This window comes from Rana temporaria, chromosome 3, assembly GCF_905171775.1.
Source record: "Rana temporaria chromosome 3, aRanTem1.1, whole genome shotgun sequence".
NCBI lineage: Eukaryota > Metazoa > Chordata > Amphibia > Anura > Ranidae > Rana > Rana temporaria.
In genome coordinates, this window is record NC_053491.1 from 416,155,997 (window position 1) to 416,182,570 (window position 26,574).

Sequence of the window (26,574 nt, forward strand, 5' to 3'; positions counted from 1 at the left end):
TGGGGCTATTCCTCCTCAATTAGCAGCCTCAGATACTTTGGATGCCATTAATGCAGCTCTGCTACAGTCAGCCGACTTAGCAGCACCAAAGCGCAAACTCCGCAGCCGGGAAAAAAAGTCCAGCTGGTTCAATAACCAACTGTCGCTATTGAAGCAAGAACGCAGGAGAGCGGAAGCCTCCTGGAAAAGAAGTCCGTCAGAAGACCATCTCAACATCTACAAAGCAGTAACTACGCGCTACCACAAGGAAATTTTCAAAGCCAAAAAACTTCACTTCTCCAGGGTGATTAACAGCGCAATGAATCGCCCTCGCGAACTCTTCAGGATGGTCACCCAGACCATGAATCCGGGATGTCTAGAAGTCCCCACTTCAGACACCCAAGAGTTCTGTAATGAACTATCGGATTTCTTCATCGACAAAATCGAGAAAATTCGGGTAAGTATTCGGCAAAACAATTCTCCACTCAGCCCCGTCTTCAATCAAAACAACGACCGAACGCCTCTACAATCAACTAAGTTCACTTTGGAACCCATCTCCATCGATACAACAAAAAAATTTATTGGCCTGCTGCGCAACAGCACAGCACCGAATGACATCATTCCCACCAAGCTACTGAAGGAATGTGCCGACATCCTGGCGCCTCCGATCACGCAGCTTATAAATCAGTCATTTAAGGAAGGCATAGTGCCTTCCCTGCTGAAAGAGGGCACAATCCTGCCGATCTTGAAAAAACCTAATTTGGATCCTATGGACCCAACTCACCGCCGTCCCATAACAGGTCTAAATGCTCTGTCCAAGATAATGGAGAAAGTGGTGGTAAATCAGCTGCAACAGCATCTGGACACCCACAACCTACTCGATCCATTTCAATCCGGGTTCCGTCCCGGACACGGGACAGAAACGGCCTTACTGAAAATATGGGACGATGCGCTTGAGGCCGCAGACGAAGGAGAATCATGTCTCCTGGTTCTGCTGGACCTAAGCGCTGCTTTTGACACAGTAGACCACAAATTGCTACTGAGACGACTAACAGAAGTCGCCGGAGTCTCAGAAGATGCCTTACCATGGTTCTCCTCGTTTCTTGGAAACCGATCACAAACAGTGAAACTGGGATCCTTCACATCTGAAAAACGCACGGTGACATGTGGGGTCCCCCAAGGATCCCCCTTGTCTCCAGTGCTGTTTAATATCTATCTTCGTCCTCTCTTTGATATTATCAGTAGCCATGAACTACTTTATCACTCTTATGCAGACGACACGCAGTTGTATTTTCGCATCTGCCAAAAAAAGGATCATCATCTAAGATTAGAGAAATGTCTCTCTTCAATAGAAAACTGGATGTCTAAGAGTTATCTCAAACTCAATAATGCTAAAACAGAACTCTTTATCTTTGATGCCAGGCGGAAGAAACCACCGACAACAAACTGGACACCATCTCCCATTCTGGGACAAATCATCGCACCTAGCTCCAAAGTCAAAAGTCTGGGAGTCACGTTTGACACCTTCATGACAATGGACGCACAAATAGGGTCCGTAGTCAGCGGGGCGCACCATTTGATGCGCCTACTACGCAGACTGATTCCATTTATTCCTAAAGAAGACGTAGCAGTCGTGGTGGGAACAATCGTGAATTCCAGACTGGACTATGCTAATGCCCTTTACCTCGGGCTACCCAAGTACCAAATCGCTCGTCTCCAAGTCGTACAGAATACGGCCGCCAGACTGGTGACTGGGAAAAAATCTTGGGAATCAATCTCACCTTCACTGAGATCCCTTCACTGGCTGCCAGTGAAGGACAGAATTGCATTCAAAGCACTCTGCCTGACACATAAGTGCATCCATGGGAAGGCTCCTAGATATCTATGCGACAAGATCAAACTGCACAATTGCAGTCGCATTTTGCGTTCCACCGACCAAAATCTGGTCAAGGTTCCTATAACCAAATACAAGTCCAAAGGAGAAAGAAGGTTTGCTTTCCAGGGCCCCAGGCTTTGGAATGCTTTACCAACCTCCATTCGGTTGGAGCAAAACCACCTGTCTTTCAGAAGGCAGATCAAAACCCTGCTTTTTTGAAAGGCATGAGACTTAATCAACAAGCGCCCAGAGGCGATTCAGTTCGCATGTGCCGCGCTATATAAATTTTTCATTCATTCATTCATTCAATAGTAAATTGCCTTATACAAAGTAATCGAATAAATCAGTTAATAAAATAAAAAAAATAAAAAAATATCATATGCAATCAATTTGTGTTCTGTGCATCAAGAAGTCCTTTAACGTCCTTAGTGTTCTCCAGTAATAATGCTATCAATAAAGTGCCGTGCTCCCCTCCTTATGTTCCCTCACTCACCAACTTGTAGTGGGTTATGCGCCTGTGTTAACAAAAGGGCTTGCAATCCTCCAGTGGTAAATGGATAGCTGCATTTTTTTCCTTCTTAGGATTTCAAACAGGTGGGTTAAAAGGCTCCCCACACGTGTATGGGGAAACAGAACCAGGAGATCTCCATAGCGCAATTCAGTTTTTAATAGTATAAAAGCAAATTGCACACTTACAGGACTCCTCTATGTAGGCATGTAAAGATGCTGTTCTGGAACTCAAAGCCGCGATCTGCGTTCCAAAGAGCGGACGTGACGTCGCCGGAAGTATCCACCCACAATTTCGCTCCGCCCTGATCTTTATTTTTTTTATTTTATTAACTTATTTAATTACTTTGTATAAGGAAATTTACTATTGTATTTTGTTTGAGGATTATATTAATATAAAAAGATACTATATTTAGACAGCGCTGGGCACACATAGAACATACTTCATAGGAATACACACCTTATATCCAGCAGCAGTCCATTTAGGTTATTCACTGGATTTGCACATATATCACAGCGCGAGGATCACAATATTTAAACATGGTTTATCATATGTTTTTTTCGGAACAGAATTTCAAAAAACCTTTTGAGGTATATCATGTGACACCAAAACAAACATTCTACCAATATGTGCAATTACGGCATGTTCTGCAGGAGCAATACAAAATTTGTATATGGGTCTGTGACGGTCTTATTTTAAATGTTAATTCTCTTACTCAGAAGCTTACTCCACATTTTATCATACATAGGACTTCTTATTTTCCTTAGAGATTACACCAGTGGGGACATTAAGTAGTCCTCTATGTACACAATGTGAGATGCAGACATCCTTATAAATATGCTATAAGGATGTCCTAAATTATTCGGATTTTGGAATGATATTCTTAATACTATTAACACAATGGGGTTGATTTACTAAAGGCAACTAGACTGTGCACTTTTGCAAGTGCAGTTGCTACAGAGCATAGGAAATTAGGGAGTTCAAGCTAAAATGTATTTTTTTTTTATTTAACGTGCATGTGATTGGGTATTTACCTTATTTACTAAGCTCTGGAGCAACTAACCAACTAAGCAAACGGTATGGGTCCCCCCCCCCCAGTCCATTACCAGGCCCTTTGGGTCTGGTATGAATATTAAGGGGAACCCCGAACCAAAATAAAAAAAATGGCATAGGGGCCCCCCTCATAATCTATACCAGACCTCTAAGAGGAACCCTGTGACAAAATAAAAAAATAAATTAAAAAAAGTGTCAAAAATGGCAAAAAAAGACACACACGCACAGCTTGGGACAAGTCCTTTAATAAAAATATAATAATTCCAGTGATGTAATCCTTCCACGACCCGATGATACACGCCGCCACGATCGATTCCGCCTCCATGGGACCCAACAATTCATTATAGCCACGAGTAGTTTTAAATTACTTTTTTTCCTTTAGAAATGTCATTTGTGCAGGGACTGTTCTAAACACGGGAAGAATGGGCTACTTTACAGGCATACTATAGACACCCCCCAGGTACAATATTTAAAGAAATATTTCACTTTTATTGTTTCACTTTAAGTATTATTAAAATCACTGCTCCCGAAAAAAAACTTCAGTTTTTAAACTTTTTTTTTGCATTGATACATGTCCCCCCCTGGGGCAGGATTCAGGTCCCCAAACACTTTTTATGACAATAACTTGCATATTAACCTTTAAAATGAGCACTTTTGATTTCTCCCATAGACTTTTAAAAGGGTGTTCCACTGCTTTCGAATTTGCCCCTAACACCCAAAATTGTTCGCTATTCGGCGAACAGGCGAACACCCGATGTTCAAGTGTACGTTCCACACAAACATCGGGCTCATCCCTCCCTACCCTGGATCCCAACATATGTATTCCTGGTTTGTTGGGTGAACTCTTCACTCCTCAGATATATACACATTCACAACGCGATTACAGTTTACCCCCACAAAAACTCATTAACCAAAAGTTGCTACTTTTCCAGAGAAAAAAAAATTGTATACCAACATAGAGAATGCCCAGGTAAATTTACAAAAATGTTGAAAAAAATGGCTAGAAACGGCAGGTTGTGCTCCTACATCACTAATTTTGTGTAAACTCTTGACTTGATGCTACATATTATTTCATACATTCTGAATTGTGTCTCAGGTGACAGTGTTTTAAGAATAATAGACAACTGAGCATAGGTAGGATTGAGCCTAGGTTCACACTGCTGCGAATTCAAAATTGCGGTAAAATGCGCGATTTTACCGCGATTTCGCGGCTGCGATTTTGCCGCGATTTCGGCCGCAATTTAATGTAAATCGTGGCCCGAAATCGCAAAAAGTAGTACAGGAACTACTTTTTGAAATCGCAGATGCGGCGTCGCACTGATTAGGACAGTGCCATTGCCGACAATTGCCGCCGATTTGAGATGCGATTTGACATGTCAAATCGCATCTCAAATCGTTCCAAATCGTACCCAGTGTGAACCAGCCTGGTACATGCATAAAGTTTCCTTTTTTCGTTCAATGAAGCAGGCTTCCCGCAAGAACACACCAGTCAGCGCTCGCACCCATTAGCTGCAAGCACTGATCTGATGCTGATCAGCTGCTGGTTTTCCAGAATGCTCGTTTGACAAGAGCCAGTTATGAGATTGACTTATGTTGGACAAGCAGCTGTACACATGGTCTAAAAAATCGTCCCGTTTCTACTGCAATGGCTGATTTCAGCCAATATTTGGCCCATGTGTACAAGGTTTTAAGGATTGTCATCCTAATTAAATATTGCCAAATGTATATCGTGACTCTCTAAAGGAAGTTTTGTTTTTGCTTTGGTTTGGGTAGTAGGGTAGCACAGTTTTCCAGGCACTATATGTGGCCTACTTTAAACTCTGGGCCATATTCTCAAAGAATTACGCCGGCATATCAGCAGATACGCCGACGTAAGTCCGAATCTAAGGCCGTCATATGTTTAAGTGTATTCTCAAACTGAGATACACTTAAACATGCCTAAGATACGACGGCCAGCGCCGTTGTATCTTAGGCTGCTATATCTATGCTGACCGCTAGGTGGCGTTTTCATTGCGGTCAGCGTAGAATATGCAAATTACTATTTACGCGGATTCACGAACGTACGCTTGACCGTCGTAGTGATTTTACGTCGTTTCCGTAAGAGATACGCGGCATAAAGATAAACATGCCCCCTAGGTGGCGTACTCAATGTTAAGTATGGCCGTCGTTCCCGCGTCTCAATTTTAAAATTTTACGTCGTTTGCGTAAGTCGTCTGTGAATGGCGCTGGACGCCATTTACGTTAACATTAAAACAAATGACGTCTGTGCGACGTCATTTAGCGCAATGCACGTCGGCGCGGGAGCGCGCCTAATTTAAATGATCCACGCCCCCTACCAGGATCATTTGAATTAAGAGGGCTTGCGCGGGTGGACTTTACGCGACGCCGCCGCAAGTTTACTGGTAAGTGGTTTGTGAATCAGCCACCTGCCCGTAAAACTTGCGGCGGAGTAACGTAAAGGAGATACGTTACCCCGCCGGAGATCTACGAGAATCTGGCCCTGTATTTAAGGTTGGCCACAAAAATTACAATCCAATAGTACAGTTTGTGTGCAATATACACAACTGAAACTAAAGTCCCAATATTAAAAATAATTGTTTGGATGTAGTTTTTTGGCAGAAGATAAATACATTTTCTATTCTGACAAAAAACATAATCGTCTTGCATCTAGCAACATTTTACTTTCTATACACTGCCTGTAACACATGTGCAGATTAGTCTGTAAGGCCTTGTACACACGGGCAAACATGTCCGCTGAAAACGGTCCACCGTACCGTTTTCAGCGGACATGCCCGCCCGGAGATTTCTGTATGATGGCTGTACACACCATCATACAGAAATGAGAGACAATCCGCGTGGACAGACAGCGCGGTGACGTGTTTGCGCCGTCACCGCGACTATGACGCGGCGACGTGCACGACGCTGAAAGGTCAATGCTTCCACCCATGCGTCGAAGTCATTCGACGCATGCGAGGGATGGCGGCCGCTCGGACAGGATTCCAGCGGGCATGTTTCTAAGCAAGTTTAGAAACATTTGTCCGCTCGAAAACGGTCTGGCGGGCAAATGTACGCTGGAATCCTGTCCGATCGGACGTACACACGACCGAACATGTCTGCTGAAACTGGTCCGCGGACCAGTTTCAGCAGACATGTTCGGTCGTGTGTACAGGGCCTAAGATGGCAAACATTTAGCTAAGTGTACATTATCAGTGACTGCCCAATAGGATATGGCAGACCTAGAGGAGGCCAGACCCAGAGGAACAACAGAAGTGGTCAACAGTGGAGACAGAATAACAAGGAGGAGCACAGGCACTGCATGAGAAGGGCACACTACAGAGCCATTATGCGCAGGTTACCAAACAATTGGGTTTTTCCTACACATTTACCCCGCCCCATCTTTAAAATGTTGGTTCATACAAAAGTGATACTTTAGTAATCGGAGGAGCCTGGTTTGCATAATCTATTTCTGTATACCTGAGTAACCAACTGGTATTTTATCTTTAAAATCAAGCAGGAAATCTGCCATGGTCAACTGTTCCACTAATACTCCAGCTTTCTACAAATCCATAAAATCAAATTGTTGTACATTTCCAATTTTGTAAGAGCAACTGTACAAGGATCCATTCACCTACATTAATGTAGGTGTTTGTATGCTGGAATAATGGAATCATTTTTTTTTTCTATTATAGGTAGCGTAATGCTGACAGTGTCTGGGAGCTGCAGGATATATAAAGAGATAATTTAAAGGACACTGGGTATTGGATTTATAGTGAACGTCTATCCTCAAGAAGGTTAATCATTTATGAACAAACCACTAGATCTCATTATAGAACAGTCACATATACAGAACATATAATTCCCTGCGTACCTGATTCTCTGGGCTGGTTGTCACTCGAGTCCCATTATCCAGATATGTGGTCTCTGTGTAATTTTTTGCTAACAATCCTCTGTAGATGATAGCAAAGAAGAAAAACATTAACAATTGTATAGACATGTAACTGTTTGCATTTCATAAGACTGGCACATAACGAACAAGCATAAATTAATGACAGGACGTGTTGTCTGTGTGTTTGCTCTGAAGCGCTGCCTAGGTGTAGTTCATGGTCATTAGAGACCAGGAACTACTTATTTTACTAATGACCTCTCACCCACAAGTCCCCTTTCAGAGCAAATTAACATGCCTGTACAGAGCCATCACTCCCTGTGTTATGTTAAAAGGCCATGTTTGCTGAAATCAATCTTTTGTGAGCTGTTAGCACAAAGCTAGGAGTGCTGGCTCCACACCTCTGGTGCTCAGCCTGTGGTTCCTTGACAATTGTTGTGTGTCTCAACCTCAGCAGCCAGCAGTGAAAGCACTCAATATCAAAGGGGCTAAATTAGTAGTGATCTCTAGCAATCTTGAGTAATATCCTCCAAGTCTCTGTCTTCTACAGCAAGTCTCCATGCCCCAGACACACCACAGGTAATTTCATCTGGTAGGTCTACAGTCTGACAGTCTTCTGTAGCATTAGTGTCTGTAGATCCCCCCCTACATCAGAGTCCCCCTTACCATCTAAGCCTATGGAAATAAGGAGCTTTGTGGACTCTGGGAACCCTGATTTAGGGGGGGGCTCTAAAGTAAGGCGGGATGCTGTGGACTGTAAAGGGGAACCCTGATGTAAGGGGGAGCCCACTCACCCACGATGGAGGCTCAAGCATTATTTGAAGCCCAACAGCTAAATGATCAAAGCCAACAAACTTACTGCCCACACATCCTCTTTGCGGAGGAACAGCACTGCTAGGGATTGGAGTGTAGGCAGGGCAGAATGATGAGGAGAGGGGTGGGAGAAGGATGAGCAGACCAGCACTCTCTCCTCTCCCGTCCATGCGAGGGGGCTGTCAGAACTACAGAAGAACTAGATCTGCTTATCAATCTGCTGAAATCGAATGGCTTGAAGCTGTTCACATTGACAAACCTGCCGCAGCTCTTAGCACTGCTTGGGACAGACTTGAGTGTGGCTTCAGCAGCCCAGAAGCCATTGAGAATGCTTTATTTAAAAGGTTGCTAAAATTCCCAAAAATATCTAGCAAAGACAGTCTAAACTTTCAAGAGCTCAGTGACCTTCTTTTGTAGCTTCAACTCGCCAAAGCTGATACCTACCTACCCAGCCTCGGTTACCTAGATACAGCTTGAGGGGTCAACCCAATAGTCCCCAAGTTACCTTATGGTATACAGGAAAAATGGGCATCACTTGAATCAAGGTACAAGAAAGAAAACAAAGTTTTCTTTCCTACTTCTGAGAATAAATTAAGAGATTTGCAGATGCTCCTTTAGGGAGTCCAACCCTCTTGGTTCACCTTCCCCAAGGCTTGCAAGCTCACACATTTTACATGGAGACCAAAGCGGTCTGTGAAAAGGACTGACAGTCTACCTGAACGTACTCCAGTCCCTGAAAAGCTGATCAAGACAAGAAAATTGAGCATCTAAATCACCAAATATCCATATATAACAAACGCCACCTGCTTAGGAAATGTATTGTCTTCAAAAAAAATGTTGCAAGTAGGCGAAGAGCTTTAAAAAAATAAATACATTTCAAATGCTTAGCTTCCACTGAACACCATATTAAAGACTGTAAGGCTACTGTTAAGTGCATAGAATGTGACAGTGATGATCACATGCAAGCACTTCATCTACTTCAAGACAGTTCCACTCATTCCACAGGTAATCCTCCCGAGGCAAAGCATGGCAGGAGGAGCACAGCCCAAACATTGCCTCAAGCCCCAGTTTTTTCTAAATGCACAGATGTCTGTGGAGAAGGACTGCCGACAAATTTTGTGCCAAAATATGCTTAGTTCATGTATACCTTAAGGGTCAACCTGAAAAGACTGTATACTGTCCTAGGTGGTAATTGCAACAGGTCTCTTGCAAGATCAAAACTTTTAGACCTGTTAAAAATAACAGGAGATGCCTTACATATAATCTGCACATCTATGCTGGCATTACAGAAATTTTAGACAGGGAAGCCACTGGTCTTCCAATAGCTCCCCTGGATGGCAGTGTAGAAATACTTTTTTCCACTCCCATCGAGTGCCAGCAGATTTTAACCAACACAGAGGAGATCCCTACTCCTGCAGCTTCCTCTCATAACTCTAACTTGAGAGGCATAGCTGACTGCATGCCAGCTCTTGACAGAAATGTCAATATTCTCCTGCTTCTCGGCAGAGACATTCCAAGGGTACACAAGGCTTGTCAACAAATCAACAGGCCACATAATGCACCATATGCCCAACACCTGCAACATCTTCTAATCCTAATGTAGTGCAAGCAGACACAGCCTACATGAGTGGCAACTCTACTGTCAATTCAGGAGCATTGCAGCATTGTTGCCACATTATCACAGGAAGATGCATTAGATGGACTTTACCAGCAGGTCTAATAAGTATTTGTGGAACCTTGCAGGCGGACTGTAAGGCCCCGTATACACGACAGAGTTTCTCGGCAGAATTCAGCGAGAAACTCGGTCAGAGCCGGATTCTGCCGAGAAACTATGTCGTGTGTACACTTTCGGCCCGATGGAGCCGCCGAGGAACTCGTCGAGAAAATAGAGAACATGTTCTCTATTTTCTCGTTGTTCTATGGGATAACTCGGCCCGCCGAGCTCCTCGGCGGCTTCAGGGCTGAACTCGCCGAGGAACTCGATGTGTTTGGCACGTCGAGTTCCTCGGCCGTGTGTACGGGGCCTCATGCATTGCATAGTGCTGCAATACAGACATGTTTTAGTGCAAGGCCATAGTCCTACTTTAAAGTCATTTTACAAAGTCCTTAGCAAAATCATATTATATGTAGCTGTACTTATCATTCAAAAACACATTTATAAGCAGTAAAAAAAAAATGATTTATACTAACAAGAATGCAGACAAACCTGAAAGCAGAGTTAATATTTAACAAGAGATACGAGTGAAAGTGACGTTTATAGATCAGTGAGATGCCAATCAGCACCACTAACACTAAGTATAAAACACAAGGTAAACGGTTATAATTGTAGTTAGTTTTTATGACAGTGTCATTCAGGGGGGAAAAAGAAAATGTTTGTTTCCTAAGACCCATAATACCTCCAGGTAGCCAAACATATAAATTATTAATTTGTAAACACATTTTTATCCAATCTGTCAAACATTACTCTTGATAACTATTGTGCATGTGTGGTTATCATTCAATTCTGTTGTCATGTTTTGCAACCCTGATCATTAGCACATGAATCTGAATAGTCCCATGACCTGTAAAACAATTTAATCCATATCTTAATGCCATACTCAGTTCATAGATTTATCAATACATTTTTTAGATATTTTGTGCCATATCACAATACAGTATAACAGCTTTTTTCTGTTACTCCATTTATTAGCAGAATAGGGGTCATTGCTAAAACTGACTGTATAGCTCCCTGTCTTCTGGGCTTTATAAAGGATCAGCCGTTGTCTCAGTAAGGGTTCTGTGGAACCCTAGGTTTCCTCCAGAGGTTGCTATGGGCTTCTTGACCTGTGGCTAATAGACCTTTGATGTTGCCTGCATAGTTCCAGAGCCAACTCCACTTGGCAGAGCCAGTGGCATGACACCAATTATCTTTTTAGCTGTCTGTTAGCCACCAATGTTTGGTGCATTTTTCCTACTGACCCTCAATTAATTGGTTTTGTGATTTTCATGACCTAAACATTTACAGATATGATAGAGTAGCAAGAGGTAGGTTGTCTATGATCCTATGAGAACAGTTGGATGTAAATTTGAAACACTTCAGCTAGGCAATGGAATTGGTCGAAGAGTATATGGACAGGAACATGTAGCTAAGAGAATCCTAGAGGGGAACAGATAAGAGGCACTGAGAAATGAAACTTGCTCTGTTTAACTCATAGGGAAAAAATCAATCAGAGAAGGTTATCTAACCTACCTGATCAATGTCCTGCCTTAGTGTTTACGGATGGGTGGGGTTGTAGCCATTGGATGCAAGAGCTGGTCAAATGCTGGTTTTCCAGCATGATCGTTTGACAGAAGTGGTTATCAGAATGGCTGTTGTACAGTCAGTGGTAAACAGGGACCGAAAGTCCCAGACGAGAACCAGACAATTTTCAGACCATGTATACCTCATTAAAGTTTTTGTGCATATTTTGTTTTGATGCACCATAGATTGCACTATAAAATATTTAGTGGATTTAAAATTAAAGTTAATTTGGGCTTTAATTGATGAACAAGGGACTTTTTCTCCTCTAAACACTACAAATCTTCGTTCCTCACTCTGCTTGGAATTCTTCCCTCCCTTTCCCCTGGATGGAAATCTTCACCCTTCAAAGGCCAGTCACAGGGTTTTTGGAAAGCAGACAGAGTGTTCCTGTGGATGACTCCTCCTGAACCCTATGTCAGACACCACACAACCAGTGCTGAGGCTGGGTTCACACTACTACACTACTTTCATCCTACTTTGCTCTGCTACATTGGTCCTACACTGATCCTACATTGGTCCTACATTAGTCCTACATTGATCCTACATTGGTCCTACATCCATCCTACTTTCATGAACAGGATACTACTTTGATCCGACTTTGTGATAGTCTGACTTGTTCTTTGACCAATCAAAACAATCCCAGAGTGAGATAAATTCTTTTTACTGCTGCTGTAATCACATGTCGGATGTCCAAAGTCAGATGGTTAGGACAAGGGTCCTACTTTGGTCCGACTTCAATGATATTCAATGGGCTGAAGTAGGATCAATGTAGGACCAAAGTAGTACAGGGAGCATTTTCAAAGTCGAACCAACTTGTGTAGGACCAGTTAAGACAGCTCTCATAGGGAAACATTGATTTTCATACGTCATGCTACATGAGCTCCCAATGTAGGACCGTTGTCGGACAAGTGTGAACCCAGCCTAAGGGTCTAGTTGCATGAGCGGAGAATGAACATTTTTCAGCGGGTAACATCTTCTAGATTGTAAGCTCTAATGAGCAGGGTCCTCTTATCCCTCCTGTATTGATTTGTATTGTAACTGTACTGTCTGCCCTCATTTTGTAAAGCACTGCGCAAACTGTTGGCGCTATACAAATCCTGGATAATAATAATAATAATAATAATAATAATAATAATAATAATAATCTGTCACAGCCATCATTTACTATATCGCAGGTAATTATTTTTTTTTTAAACAGAATTCTCTTTAGAATATTGATTTGATAGCTTGATAGACAGTGTGGAATGAGGAAGTACAATATACAACCAGAGAAAGAGTAGGTGGCTGTGACGTAAAGAAAAAAGCCGAAATGTCATTATCCTGTACAGTATATTGTGCAATTTATTAAAATAATCCCTTCACAGCAGATACAAGCTTTGGCATTTTCCCGGTGACAAGTCACTGACATACTGAATGCTTTGTACTAGGTTTACATCTATAGAGAGACAACAATGCTGCCACTGTGCTTGTTGGGGTTACCAATTGTCCCAATTTAGCACAGCCATTCTTTTTATTAAAATCATTTTCTATTACCCATTTACATCAGTTTGCAATGTCCAAATCATGAAAAAAGGAAAATCAGCTGTCTATGCCACAATCCTATTCTTGAAAATCAAGAGGATACATCGGTATCCGAACTATAAAATACCCTGCGCTTATCCTAATTATACCTAACCTAAAAAGGTGCTGTTACTTGTGTAAAAAAAAGCAAGTGCGCATCCCTCTTACTCCAATAATAAAAGTGAATACTATAAAAAAATACCATCACAAAAAAGAAGTTGAAATAAAAAAACCTTAATAATAAACCAGCAAAGAAAGCTTATAAATTCAGCCCCAAAGTAATTAGTCCAATGTAAAAGCGAATGTCCAAATAATTGATCTGTGCTCAAAACAGATGACACTGTGTACACTAGTGCTTAGAAGGGTGATATCTCCACATACACACACACCTCTTACCAGAAGGGTAGGATCTCAGATTAATGAGATCTAATTTGCTTCAAGAAAGCTCCAACCATGAAAGATATTCTGCATCTCAGCTCAGCTGTTACAGGTTACCCAGGATTTCAGCTAGACTCATACGAGACGTGACGTGCTTCTATTAAATCTCCTTGGGTTTATAGACATAAATGTAAAGCCTCGTACACACGATCTGATTGTTGGCAGAGGATTGTCTGTTGACAGACTGTTGTCCTAAAATCTGACCATTAGTAAGCTCCTTCTGACAATTGTTGTCTGAGGCCCCGTACACACGGCCGAGAAACTCGACGGGCAAAACACATCGTTTTGCTCTTCGAGTTCCTTGTGAAGCCGCCGAGGATCTCGACAAGCCAAATTTTCCCATTGCCCAACGAGGAAATAGAGAACATGTTCTCTTTTTGGCCCGACGAGATCCTCGTCGGTTTCCTCTGCGAAAAGTGTACACACGACCGGTTTTCTCGGCAGAATACGTGTCCCATCGAGTTTCTTGCTGAATTCTGCCGAGAAAACTGGTCGTGTGTACGGGGCCTAACTTTCGGCCAACAAATTTGGGATTGCAGGCTAGTACATTTTCGGTGGACAACGTTGTGTTATCTGATTTTCATCCGTCACACAAAAGTGGAAAGTACAAACACACATGCTTGGAGTCAATGTTCACCAAACACGAAATTAGCAGAAGGAACCCAACGGGTGCCGCTCAAGAGCTGAAATTCCTCGTAGTACGTCACTATGTTCGTGTCTGTTGGCCGACAATTGTGCACCATTAGTATGCAAGACAAGATCCAGGCACACACCCTTTGGACAAAAATTAGACGCTCGGTTGGCCAACAATTGGATCATGTGTACGAGGCTTTCACATTGAACTGGATTTTATGATTTTCCATGCTGGTTTAATATTAAGGTTTTTCCCCCAACTTCTTTTTTTGTGATGATATAATTTATAGAATTCACTTTTTTAATTTGTGTAAAAGGGATGCATGCTTTTTTTAAATTTAAATACATCAGTACTATCAAATGCTGTGCTTTTGAAAAATTAAGTGACTTAAAGCCTAGGAAAAGATCACATGGTCTCGGTCTACCTCAAATAAAGTAGGTGTTTGATCCACTCCTCCATTTAGTAAAAATACAAACACTACCAGGTATGGTAGAGTAAGAGGTACCCCCTGGCTTCCAAAATGCAGCCCTTGGGGGCTGTTAGCCAATCACCAGACCCCAGTATTTTTTACATGGGACAGGAGCATGCTAAAGAATGTGTCGTATTAACAATATTGGAAGCAGTCAGGACATTGTGCTGAGATTGGTGCTCGTTAGAATAGGGATAAAGGAAAGTGTGTACAGGGTGGTTGGGTTTGGATTTTTCATTTCCTTAATCTCCTCAAACAAGTTTATGGCAAGTTAGTTTTTTAAGCTATGAGTCAGTGACTAACCCTCCTCCATCCCCGTCTCTTATCTTATGTAGGTTCTGAAGCATAAGCTGTGAAGGAACAAACTGCAGGATACCAATGATGTCACAATTTGCTAAACTTTATTCTATAAAGCCAACAAGGCTTTGAACTGCTTACATTTCACCCATTAGGGCGGTGGAGGAGGACCGCTTTGGGGGCTTCGATCTCAGGTAAGTAATTCATAATGAGCTAGTATGCATAGCATACTAGCTCATTATGCCTTTCTCTTGCAGGTGTTTTTTTTCCCCAGATTATTTTAAGAGGGTTTACTTCCTCTTTAACTGTAGAGATGTAGGAAGATATTTCTGGACTGAAGCATCACTGCTGCAGAAGTGCATCCTGGTAAGCTTAGTGGAATCTATTGTCAGCAGGCCCTTCAAGAAGTTCTGGTAGCTTATCCAAGGAACAAGTGTGCTATATTAAAGTTATCTATAGTCTGAAGAATTCAGATCATTAGTCCTGATTTCAAGGTTTATTTCTTATTGAATGTAGTTGGAAGATTGCATAATTTAGCTTGTTTTCGGGTACCCTTTTGCCCCCTCCCTGACTTTATTCTGCCTAAAATACACTGTGTAACTTCTTAAAGTGACTGGCACCCAGGTATTTTTCACCCTGCTACAAACCATTGATCCTACACTTAGAAGTGATGCTCAGTCTAATGTAAAGTGGACTAGAGTATTTAGAATGTGTACATACTAAGCTGCTTGGGGGGCCATAGACAACGGCACAGGCGCACTGAGAATGCCAGTTTTATCAATGGATAATGCCGGCTTTCACGGCTCCTGCGCATGCGCGGAGTGACGTCATCACCGCTCAGGCCAGTCAGAGGGACAGAGCGGCGATACCCAGTAGTAACCTTCCGGAGAGATGTCTGTGCCCGGAGAGGGAGATGAGGACGGCTTCAGGGGCTTCGATCTAAGGCAAGTAATGCATAATGAGCTAGTATGCTAGTCATACTAGCTCATTATGGCTTTGTCTTGCAGGTTTTTATTTTAAATCTATTTTTGGGTTTACAACCGCTTTAAAGGCAGACAATAAAATAAAATACAAGAGAGTTTAGAGGGCCCTGCTCATAAGAGCTCATAATCTAACAGGCTATCTCAGTGTTTCTCAACTCCAGTCCTCGGGGCGCACCAACAGGTCTTGTTTTCAGGCTTTCCATTATTGTGCACAGGTGATTTTATCAGTTTCACTGCCTTAGGCTGGGTTCACACTACTACACTACTTTCATCCTACTTTGCTCTGTGTTCAATGTTTCCCTATGAGAGCGTCTTGTAGCATCCTACACAAGTCAGTCCGACTTTGAAAATGCTCCCTGTACTACTTTTGGTCCTACATTGATCCTACTTCAGGCCCATTGAATATCATTGAAGTCGGACCAAAGTAGTATCCTGTTCATGAAAGTAGGATGGATGTAGGACCAATGTAGGATAAATGTAGGACCAATGTAGCAGAGCAAAGTAGGATGAAAGTAGTGTAGTAGTGTGAACCCAGCCTTAGTAATTACCACATCAGTTTGATCTGAGGGAAATCCTGAAAACATGACCTGTTGGTGCGCCCCGAGGACTGGAGTTGAGAAACACTGGGCTATCTAGTGGGGAATCTGGGATCCCTCCCACAAATGTCATTGCAAGTAGTTGTAGTTAGGAACATAAACAATAGAACGTTTCACTATAGCTCTTTAAAAGCATATAAAACAACATCCACCCAACTAAAATTTCAGATTTGGGTAGACCTAAAGTTAAAATGTTAGATCACAAAAGAGCCCCTTAGTTTTATTACACTGATGCCCTGTACACACAAACGGTTCGTCTGATGAAGAACGATGGATTTTTTCATCAGATATCCGATGAAGCTGACTTTCATCAGTCTTGCCTACACACCATCGGTTAAAAATCCGATCGTGTCCAAAGCGGTGACGTAAAACACAACGACGTGCTGAGAAAAAGTTCAATGCTTCCGAGCATGCGTGGATTTTTTTTTTTCTATCGTTTTTTTAACCATAAGAAAAATGTAAAACATGTTCTATTTCTTTTCACCGATGGGGAAAAAAAACGATGGGGCCCACACACGATCGGTTCGTCCGATGAAAACGTCCATTTTCTTTAGACGAACCGATCGTGTGTACAGGTCTTTAGAGTTGTGTGCACTGCAGGACAAAGCACAAAGAATAGTTTGATACAAATCCTTAGTATTGTGTGAATATGTTTTAAGTGAATACAAACACATATAAAGAATAAATAAATATTTAGGTGTCTGACTGATGTCACTCACTCTGTCTTCTCGAGGTGTAAATGTACATGATTCCCCTCCATGTAAAACTTGTACTGGGTCCGATCTGGATACGTGCTCTGGAGACACAAAATGTTTAGTGACAATGAATAAAAAAAAAAAAAAAAAGACATAAAATTGTATTATTTCTCAGTATTCCCGTAGCCCATGTTAAGCATAGAACATGGTGGATGAGTAGCAGTCCAATACACCTGTAGCTTAAAACCCAACTCCAGCCAAAACATGGTTTTAGTTTTGAATAGTGTGGAGAATGGATAGAATTTCTTTCAGGCTTTTAATGTCATCCATGCCTTTGATTTTTATGTCAAATTTAAAACTAAATTTTAAACTTGTATATTATCCCTCCTCTTGTTCTTTCCTCCTCCCCTTACCAACATGCCAAGAAAACAAGTGTGTTAATTTTGTATTTTCAGATGTAGTTCTGGACAATCAAGATTTTGCAATGCTTGTGCTATTAAAGTGATTTTAAACAATCACCTTGTATGACAACCCTTATGCCGCGTACACACAATCATTTTCAGCATGAAAAAAAACGTCATTTTTCGGCATGTAGAAAAAATTAAGTTTTTCCAACTTCATCATTAAAACGACGTTGCCCACACACCATCGTTTTAAAAAAAATGCTCTAGCAAAGCGCGGTGACGTACAACACGTACAACGGCACTATAAAGGGGAAGTTCCATGCGGATGACGCCACCCTTGGGGCTGCTTTAGCTGATTCCGTGTTAGTAAAAGACGATTCGCGCTTTTTTGTCTGTTACAGCATGATGAATGTGCTTACTCCATTACAAACAGTAGTTTTACCAGAACGAGCGCTCCCGTCTCATAACTTGCTTCTGACCATGCACAGGTTTTTAACGTCGTTTTAGCCCACACACGTCGTTAAAAAATGCAGCATGTTCAAATTTTTTTTTTGTCGTTTTTCAGAACCCAAAAAATGATGTGAAGCCCACACAATCATTTTAAATGACATTTTTAAAAAACAATGTTTTTTTCATGCCGAAAAATGATCGCGTGTACGCGGCATTAGGCCTCGTACACGCGACCGAGAATCTCGTCGTAAAAGAAACATCGTTTTCCTCGACGAGGTTCTTGTCAGGCTTGACGAGAATCTTGTCAAGCTTTCTTTGCATACACACTGTCAAGACAAAATCTCGTCGTTCTCAAACGCGGTGACGTAGATCGTAAAGGGGAAGTTCGATTCCACTGGCGCCACCCTTGGGGCTGCTTTTGCTAATCTCATGTTACTGCGTGTTAAGTAAAAGTTTGGTAAGAGACGATTCGCGCTTTTCAGTCTGTTACAGCGTGACGAATGTACCATCTCCATTACGAACGCTACCTTTACCGAAGGTGCACTCCCGTCTCATACTTTATTCTGAGCATGCGCGGGTTTCTAAGTATACACACGAACGTGTTTCTTGTTGTAAACCAGCCCGACGAGAAACACGACGAGGAAATTGAGACTCCTGACGAGAAAAAAAGAGAACATGTTCTTATTTTTTCTCGTCGAGATCCATGACAGTTTTCTCGACGAAAAACATACACACGACCGAGGAAAACGCTCTTGTGTACGAGGCCATACAGTTTAAAATAGAAATGAAAGGCAAAACATATGTGCATAAATATAAAAAACAATATAAAACCCTTTTTTTGCCTCTTTTTTAAGTGGTCTCAGGAGCAAAGGAGCTGGGGGGGGGGGGGGGGGGAGCAGTACACGGAGCAACAGCAGTAACGAAGGTGACAGTTGCATTTCAGTGATTCAGCTACTGAGTTTCCCCAACAGCATACCTCCCAACTTTTTGAGATGGGAATGAGGGACGCCTATTAGCAAAAGCATGTAGGCATAGGACATACACCCGCCACACACACTTAAAGGAGAAATATACAAAAATAAAAACATTTAATAAAAAGATGACTGGTTAAACCCACAAGTGCTTTTTTTTACCACCATTATTGCTTTATATTGGCTTTTGATATTTCCAAACTCAGCAATTTAGAAATTGGATGAATGATTTTTGAAAGATAAAAAGTGCATTTTTTAAATAACTATATAGATGAGACCAAAATGGAGGGACAAATGAGGAGGTAAGGAGGGACAGAGGGACATTGTTCCAAATCAGGGACAGTTCCTCATGGACAGTTGGGAGCTATGCCAACAGTAGAATAATCAGTGTGACTGCTAAATCTTTGCATTAAAGCTTAATTACCGTATATTTTCCTTTTTTGCCATCCTTGGTTCCTTCCTTCCATCCTCACCAACATGCTGCTGACATTTTTAAATAAAACCTTGTTTTCTGTTTTCATTACATGCAGTATCAAATATTAGACCAGTAATGTCATCGCTGGATCGATGTGCTTCTCTAAGGCAGGCCATATACGGTGGGAATTTCTTTCCTGCAACCCGTGGCTGCAGGAATTTTTTTTGCATGATTCCCCCTATCAACACAGGCAGTGTTGGCAGAGGAAACCCTCCTGCTGAGCCATTGTCTGCTCCTGGCAAAGGGGCAGGAGCTAGCGGGGGAAGCCGCCCCTGCTTGAAGAAGACAGTGATTATCGCTAGCTATAGCAGGCGTTAGCGATAATCATAAGAAAATCTGGCAGGCTGGTTGTACACAAGTTCATCAATCAATCTATTAACGGTTTGATTCTTGGCCAGGACCTGCTGAACCAGCTGAGATTCGAATCGTGTATGGCTGGCCTAAGGGAGGCAGGTAAATGATGGCTGGTGAGAGCGGCTGGTAGGGTGCGGTAAACAGCTTCCTGAAAACACCACACTACCCTATATCAGTACTCTATTTCAAGAGCCTCTAGCCTTAATGCAAGCAGTTGGGTGGCGGATAAGAGAAGTTATGCTAATATTAAAATGCCTTGATAAGTGGATGTTAGTCTAAAGAAGTGGGCATTTCTAGGCAGCCTGCAGTTGCATGTAGACTGCCCTAGGTGACATCCACATGTAATGTTGAGCCTCTATAATTGAAAGAGCTAAAAATCCAATGAATGAAATGGGTAGACCAGGGGAAGTCAGGCTGGAGGAAAAGGCTGGATGATACTGGATGTCCCCATCCAAGAAATGAGGTGGGGTCTATCTGCCTTGCCACAGTTTCTAGTACATACAGTGAGAAGCTCACAGTGTACAATGAAATCATAATAAGTAATTTCAGTACAGGAGAGGTGCCTGTATAACTGTGCAAGAATACACAGGTAAAACTGCAGTTTAGCTTTAAGTTTTACTGAAATGTAATGTAAAATTGAATTCAGATATATTAAAAAGCTATACAGGCATACCCCACTTTTGTACTAGGGCATTAGCATCAAAGCAAGGCACTGGTTATCACTTATCAGACATGAAATGCAAATATTTGATTTTTGTTATCAAGCTCAGTTCCAAAGATTAATAGGAGTGAGTCTAGGACTTCGCTGGAGATTAACCACTTTGTGCCCAAGGGTAAAACAAATGGGCACAGTGGCGACAATTGATGGGCACAGTGAGGCTGCAATTGTTTTTTTTTGTTTGTTTGCGCCCCCCCCAAAAATTTTGAGCACCAGCCGCCACTGTACCAAGGTAACAGTGCCTTGGTTTCCAGAAGTGAATCTTGTGTCTAGATTTTCAAGCAAAATCAGCTGATCTTATCAGTGGCATAGTTGATATACTATTCAATTTAGATATTTATTTCTACTTTAACACAAGACAGATCAGAGTAAAATGTGTAACTAGAAACTGATTGGTGCAGATCGGATATCAGATAGCATAATTATGTAGGTATCACTTACATCTGTGTCCCTCTTGTGCCAAGAATGGATTTTCTCTGGAAAGACAACTTCATACTTCTGCCCTCTTGGGAGTCCATGTATTTCTAAGGAAGAACAAAAAAAAACCCACAACATTAGTTTCTGACCATAAGTTTTATTAGTCAGTATAAGCCAAGACCCATGTACATAGTTATCCAGCCGATGCAGGTACCTTGTGGTTTATCAAGTGTCCTATTCATGTGCGTGTTGCCTAAAGCCTCAGTAGGTATGGTTGCTACCTGGCCAGAATTTTACTGGCTAAGTCAGTAAAATTGGGAAATATTACCAATGGTATTTATAAGAAAGAGTGCATAAGATGGTACTTTTTTCCTAAAAAGGCTCCCTTAACCACTTGCCGCCCGCCAATGACAAATTGACGTCGGCAAAGTGGTTGTAGAATCCTGACCGGACATCATATGACGTCCTCAGGATTCTGAGCCGCTGCGCGCCCCCGGGGGCGCGCATCGCGGCGATCGTTGTTGCAGGGTGTCAGTCTGACACCCCGCAACACCGATCTCGGTAAAGAGTCTCTCGCGGAGACTCTTTACCACGTGATCAGCTGTGTCCAACCACAGCTGATCACGATGTAAACAAGAAGAGCCGTTGACGGCTCTTCCTCACTCGCGTCTGACAGACGCGAGTAGAGGATAGCCGATCGGCGGCTCTCCTGACAGGGGGGGTTTGCGCTGATTGTTTATCAGCGCAGCCCCCCCTCAGATCGCCACACTGGACCACCAGGGAAGCCCACCCTGGACCACCAGGGAAGGGCAACAACAAAAAACAAAGTCTCAAAAAAAAAAAAAAAAAAAGTCTAAAAAAAAAAAAAACACAACCATTAAAAAATAAAAAAAGATGGTAAGACTGGCAACATAGGAAAAGTAAGTGCCGCCCCACAGTGTCCATCAGTGCCACCCCACAGTGTCCATCAGTGCCACCCCACAGTGCCCATCCATGCCCAATGACCATCTATCAGTGCCCATCTGTGCCACCCATAAGTATCCATCAGTGCCACCCATAAGTGCCACCCATGAGTGCCCATCTGTGCTGCCTATGAGTGCCCATCAGTGCCGCCCATGAGTGCCCATCAGTGCCGCCTATGTGCCCATCAGTGCCGCCTATGTGCCCATCAGTGCCGCCTATGTGTGCCCATCAGTGCCGCCTATGTGTGCCCATCAGTGCCGCATACCAGCGCCGCCAATCAGTGCCACCTTATCTGTGCCCGTCAGTACTACCTCATCGATGTCCATCAGTGCCATCTCATCAGTGCCGCCATATCAGTGCCCGTAATTGAAAGAGAAAACATACTTATTTACAAAGAAATTTACAGAAAAAAATAAAAACTTTTTTTTTTTTTAAATTTAAAGTTAAAGTAGAGTTCCACCCATTTAAAAGTCAGCAGCTAAAGTGCTGCATGCTGTGAATGGCAGGGCAATATTCTAGAGCCAGCGCTGAAAGGGGGGCACACAGGGAGGGGGATTAGTGAGGGACGACTGTCTCTTTCTTAGTAGGTAAAAGCTGGCACCAGAGAGAGGGGGAGAGACCAGCTTTCAGCTGCTGAAAGAAGAGAGACACAATTGATGTCTATCACTGATCCCCCTCCCTGTTTGCTTGGGTCCCCTGTAAGAGAACCGGTGGTGCCCCCCTATCAGCGGCCCTGTACATGGATACACGGGTACAGACTAAAAACTGGCACGTTTCGGTTTTGACGCCTTCAACAAATCATTGATGAAGGCTTCATAGCCAAAATGGGTTAGCATATAGCCTTTAACCGTGTATCCATGTAACAAATAATGTACTTTTATTCAAGAGCATCCAAGTTGTCAGCCTTCCTGATTCAAGTATCGCACCTGTGAGGTCTGAACGCCCTGGCTAGAGCACCGGATCACAGTTGGTGGACTCTTATATTGGCAGTGGAGCTGGAGTAACATTTTGTTTCTCTTAAAACTGAGACGAAGAAAAATACTCAGACTCATGAGATGATATTTTGACCTATTTGCATATTTCTCAACTTTCTGAGCTGAGAAAAAGAAAAGTATGAAGGCAAAGGATGCACCTCTTCCATGCCCCCAGTTACATGGGCCATAATAGAATTAATACACAAAAAATAATTGGTCATAATTATAAGTGATCTTATTATTATAACTAATTATCTAAATCTGCTAATCCATCTAACACTCCGCCCCCTACATCCCCACCTACTCCCAGACTGACAATGCTGCTGTCCAGAGGTGCCTACTGTTCGCATTCATCCAGAGTGTAGCGCTCTAATGCAGGAGGTGTGTAAGACCCCTTTCACACTGAGGAGTTTTTCAGGCGGTACAGCGCTAAAAATAGCGCTGCTATACCGCCTGAAAAACTCCTTCACTGACTACTCAATGTGAAAGCCCGAGGGCTTTCACACTGAGGCGATGCGCTGGCGGGAGAGAAAAAAAAATCTCCTGTCAGCAGCATCTTTGGAGCGGTGAGAGGAGCGGCGTGTATACCGCTCCTTCCCATTTAAAACAATGGGAAACCGCGGCAATACCGCCCGCAATGCGCCTCTGCAGAGGCGGTCGATAAAGGTATTAACCCTTTATCGGCCGCTAGCGGGGGTTGATACCGCACCGCTAGCGGCCGATTCCCACGGCAATCCCGGCGGTATAGCACCGCTATTTTTAGCACCGCTATACCGCCACCGCGGCTCCCGCTCAAATGTGAAAGAGGCCTTACTGACCAGATCACTGGGGGAAAAAAAGCCTAAAAATAAAAATGCAGACATCATATTTAATGATTGGAAAGCTGCAATATATATATTTTTGATTTAATATCGCTTTAATACAATGAATGTGACTTTGGTATTCCGCCCACTGTGGATATACATCGCTACTTTGTTGTTAAATATTGTTGTTATGGTATTTTTTACTCCAGATCTCACATTAAGGCCTAGTACACACGAGAGGATTTATCCGCGGATACGGTCCAGCGGACCGTTTCCGCAGATAAATCCTCTCAAGGATTTCAGCGGATTTGGATCCGATGGAGTGTACTCACCATAGGATCGAAATCCGCGCCGAAATCCCCTCGTGATGACGTGTCGCGCCGTCGCCGCGATGATGACGCGGCGACGAGCACGACGCTGTCATATAAGGAATTCCACGCATGCGTCGAATCATTACGACGCATGCGGGGGATCCCTTCGGACGGATTGATCCGGTGAGTCTGTACAGACCAGCGGATCAATCCGTTGGGATCGATTCAAGCGGATAGATTTGTAGACATGTCTACAAATTTTTATCTGCTGGAATTGGGAAATTTCAGCGGATGGATTCTATCGTGTGTACGGGGCCTAAAGGGGTCATATCATGCGTTTTTTCTATTACAAGGATTGTTTACATTCCTTGTAATAAGAATAAAAATGATCCCAATAATTCCCCAGCTTCTCACAGTGTGCAGTGAAATCAGAATATGTGATTTCATTACAGGAGAGGAGCTTGTACAACTGTGCAAGACTGTAGGTAAAGCTGAAGTTCATCTTAGACAAAACATATTATATTGCACTACAGTTTTGGATAGAATGGGGAAGGATAAAGCCCTCGTTCAGCTTTACAACGAATGAACTTCCTTTCTTTTTGATAAGGGTCAGACAGAACACGTAAAGGGAAATTTCCCCAATTCCTGTCTAGACTTAGACAGAACAAGTCAGAGGAAATCCCTCAATCTTTCCTGCAGTGGTTTCCTATCTGCACCCAATTCAGACAACCATTTGTGTCATATTTGGCAACATTAACAACAGGGGTGACAAATTTCAGTAGTGCTATCTGCCACCACTTTAGGAACCTGCCACAATGGCAGTAACAGATTCTTAAAGCGGTAGTTCACCCACAATCCCATGATGTTACCATCGAGACAGGCATTGTAGCGCGAGCTACAGTATGCCTGTCCCGATTTTTTTAACCCCGTACTCACCTTGTAGTCGTCCATCGTAGATTTCGGCTCCCGCGGGGAATGGGCGTGCCTATGGAGAGGGAGGATGATTGACGGCCGGCCCTGGCACGTCACTCTCCCCGAAGACAGCCGGAGTAGGTCTCGGCTCTTCACGGCGCCTGCGCACAGGCTATGCGCACGCGTCGTGAAGACCAAGCCTATTTCGGCTATTTCCGGAGAAGCGTGACGCGCCAGAGCCGGCCGTCAATCATCCTCCGTCTCCAGAGGCACGCCCATTCCCCGGTATCTTCGATGGACGACTACAAGGTGAGTACGGGGGTAAAAAATTCGGGACAGGCATACTGTAGCTCGCGCTACAATGCCTGTCTCGATGGTAAAAGAAAAAATTTTTTTTTTTTTTCCCGTCGATAGGGTGAACCGGAACTTCACCCAAAAGTGAGCATTCTGTTTGTTTGCACCCCCCTCCACTGCCACATTAGGTACTTTTGGGGGGAGAGGCAGCGTAGGCTGAACACGTGTTCTGGATTGCCCGGGACAGTCCCGCATTTTGCAGGTCTGTTCCGAGTCCCGGGCACCTTTATTCGAAGGAGAATACAATGTCCTGGAATTAAACTGACAAGGTCACCGGACGATGGAAACTGTCTGTTTCCCAGCCCAGGGTGTTCGCCCTGCCAAATGCACTGCGCACTGCGCCCAACTAGGGCGTAGTAAAAGCCGATTGTTAAGGAGCGGGGCTGGGAAGCCAGCGTCCTTATGAACTGATGAGTCATTAGCTGTCAATGGGCTTCCGTGCTGACAGCTGAATAAAAAAAAAAAGCTGCCAATAAAAAATAAATAAAAAATGGTGTGGGGGTCCCCCTCCCCTACTCCATTCCAGATCCTTTGGATTCATTGGGGGCTTCCAGATTCTGATAACCACTCCGCCTGCATGCCACCACAACCACCGGTCAGGGTAAGATGGGGACAAGTTGATTTGGGATGGGAGGGGGGTAGAGACTGAGGGGTCTGGTATGGACTGTGGGGGTGGGGGCACTAAGTTTTTTTGCTTTTTTTTTCAATAGCCAGGAGCCAGCAATTGCAACTGTGAGTCAATGTATGTGTGATTTGCCCTTTTTTTCTTTATAAATTTCTTTTTTGCAGCAGCATGTTCTATTCATGATACACATGCGCCACTTTACAGGCTGACTAAGGGGACCCCCCAGGCACTATATTTAGAGGAATTGTTCATTTTTATTGTTGCACTTTAAGCATAATTATAATCACTGCTCCTGAAAAATGGATCATTTAAAAAAAAAAAAATTGCATTGATACATGTACCCCAAGGCCGTACCCGGACCCCCATACTCCTATTATGGCCAATTACTTGCATATAAACCTTTAAAATTGTCAATTATTTGTGAAGGAGGGGGGTGTCCCTGAATGGCAGTTTGGAAATGTGGTGACCCTAAGGCAGCGGGTACTTGGTTTTGGCAGGTTCTCATTTTCCCTTTAGCCCCACCTCCTTTCCGTTTTCTGGGACACATCACAGGTCCCAGAGGACTACAGGACAATTCACAAGGCACAGTACAGCTTGTGCATGTACAGTAGGAAACTGGCTGTGAACCTGCAAGGCTTCACTTCCTGTTACCTTACTTGAGATGCCGGCACTTGCACCCAAAGCGGATTGAAGAATCAGTTCGGGTGAGGACATCGCTGGATCCCTGAACAGGTCAGTGTCCTTATATGAAAAGTCAGCAACCACAGTATTTTAGCTGC

At 43.1% G+C, this 26,574-nt stretch overlaps 1 protein-coding gene across 1 annotated transcript in view; it reads right to left on the reverse strand.

Annotated features, from left to right (window-relative positions):
• Nucleotides 1–26,574, reverse strand: part of LOC120933099 (zinc metalloproteinase-disintegrin-like VLAIP-B) — an 89,808-nt gene that overhangs the window by 47,044 nt on the left and 16,190 nt on the right. Inside the window, exons 2-4 of the mRNA XM_040346098.1 lie at nucleotides 20,878–20,960; nucleotides 17,089–17,165; nucleotides 7,285–7,363 (exon numbers count right to left, since the gene is read on the reverse strand). Of these exons, the coding sequence (XP_040202032.1) occupies nucleotides 7,285–7,363; nucleotides 17,089–17,165; nucleotides 20,878–20,960 (239 nt within the window). The remainder of the gene's footprint in view (nucleotides 1–7,284; nucleotides 7,364–17,088; nucleotides 17,166–20,877; nucleotides 20,961–26,574) is intronic.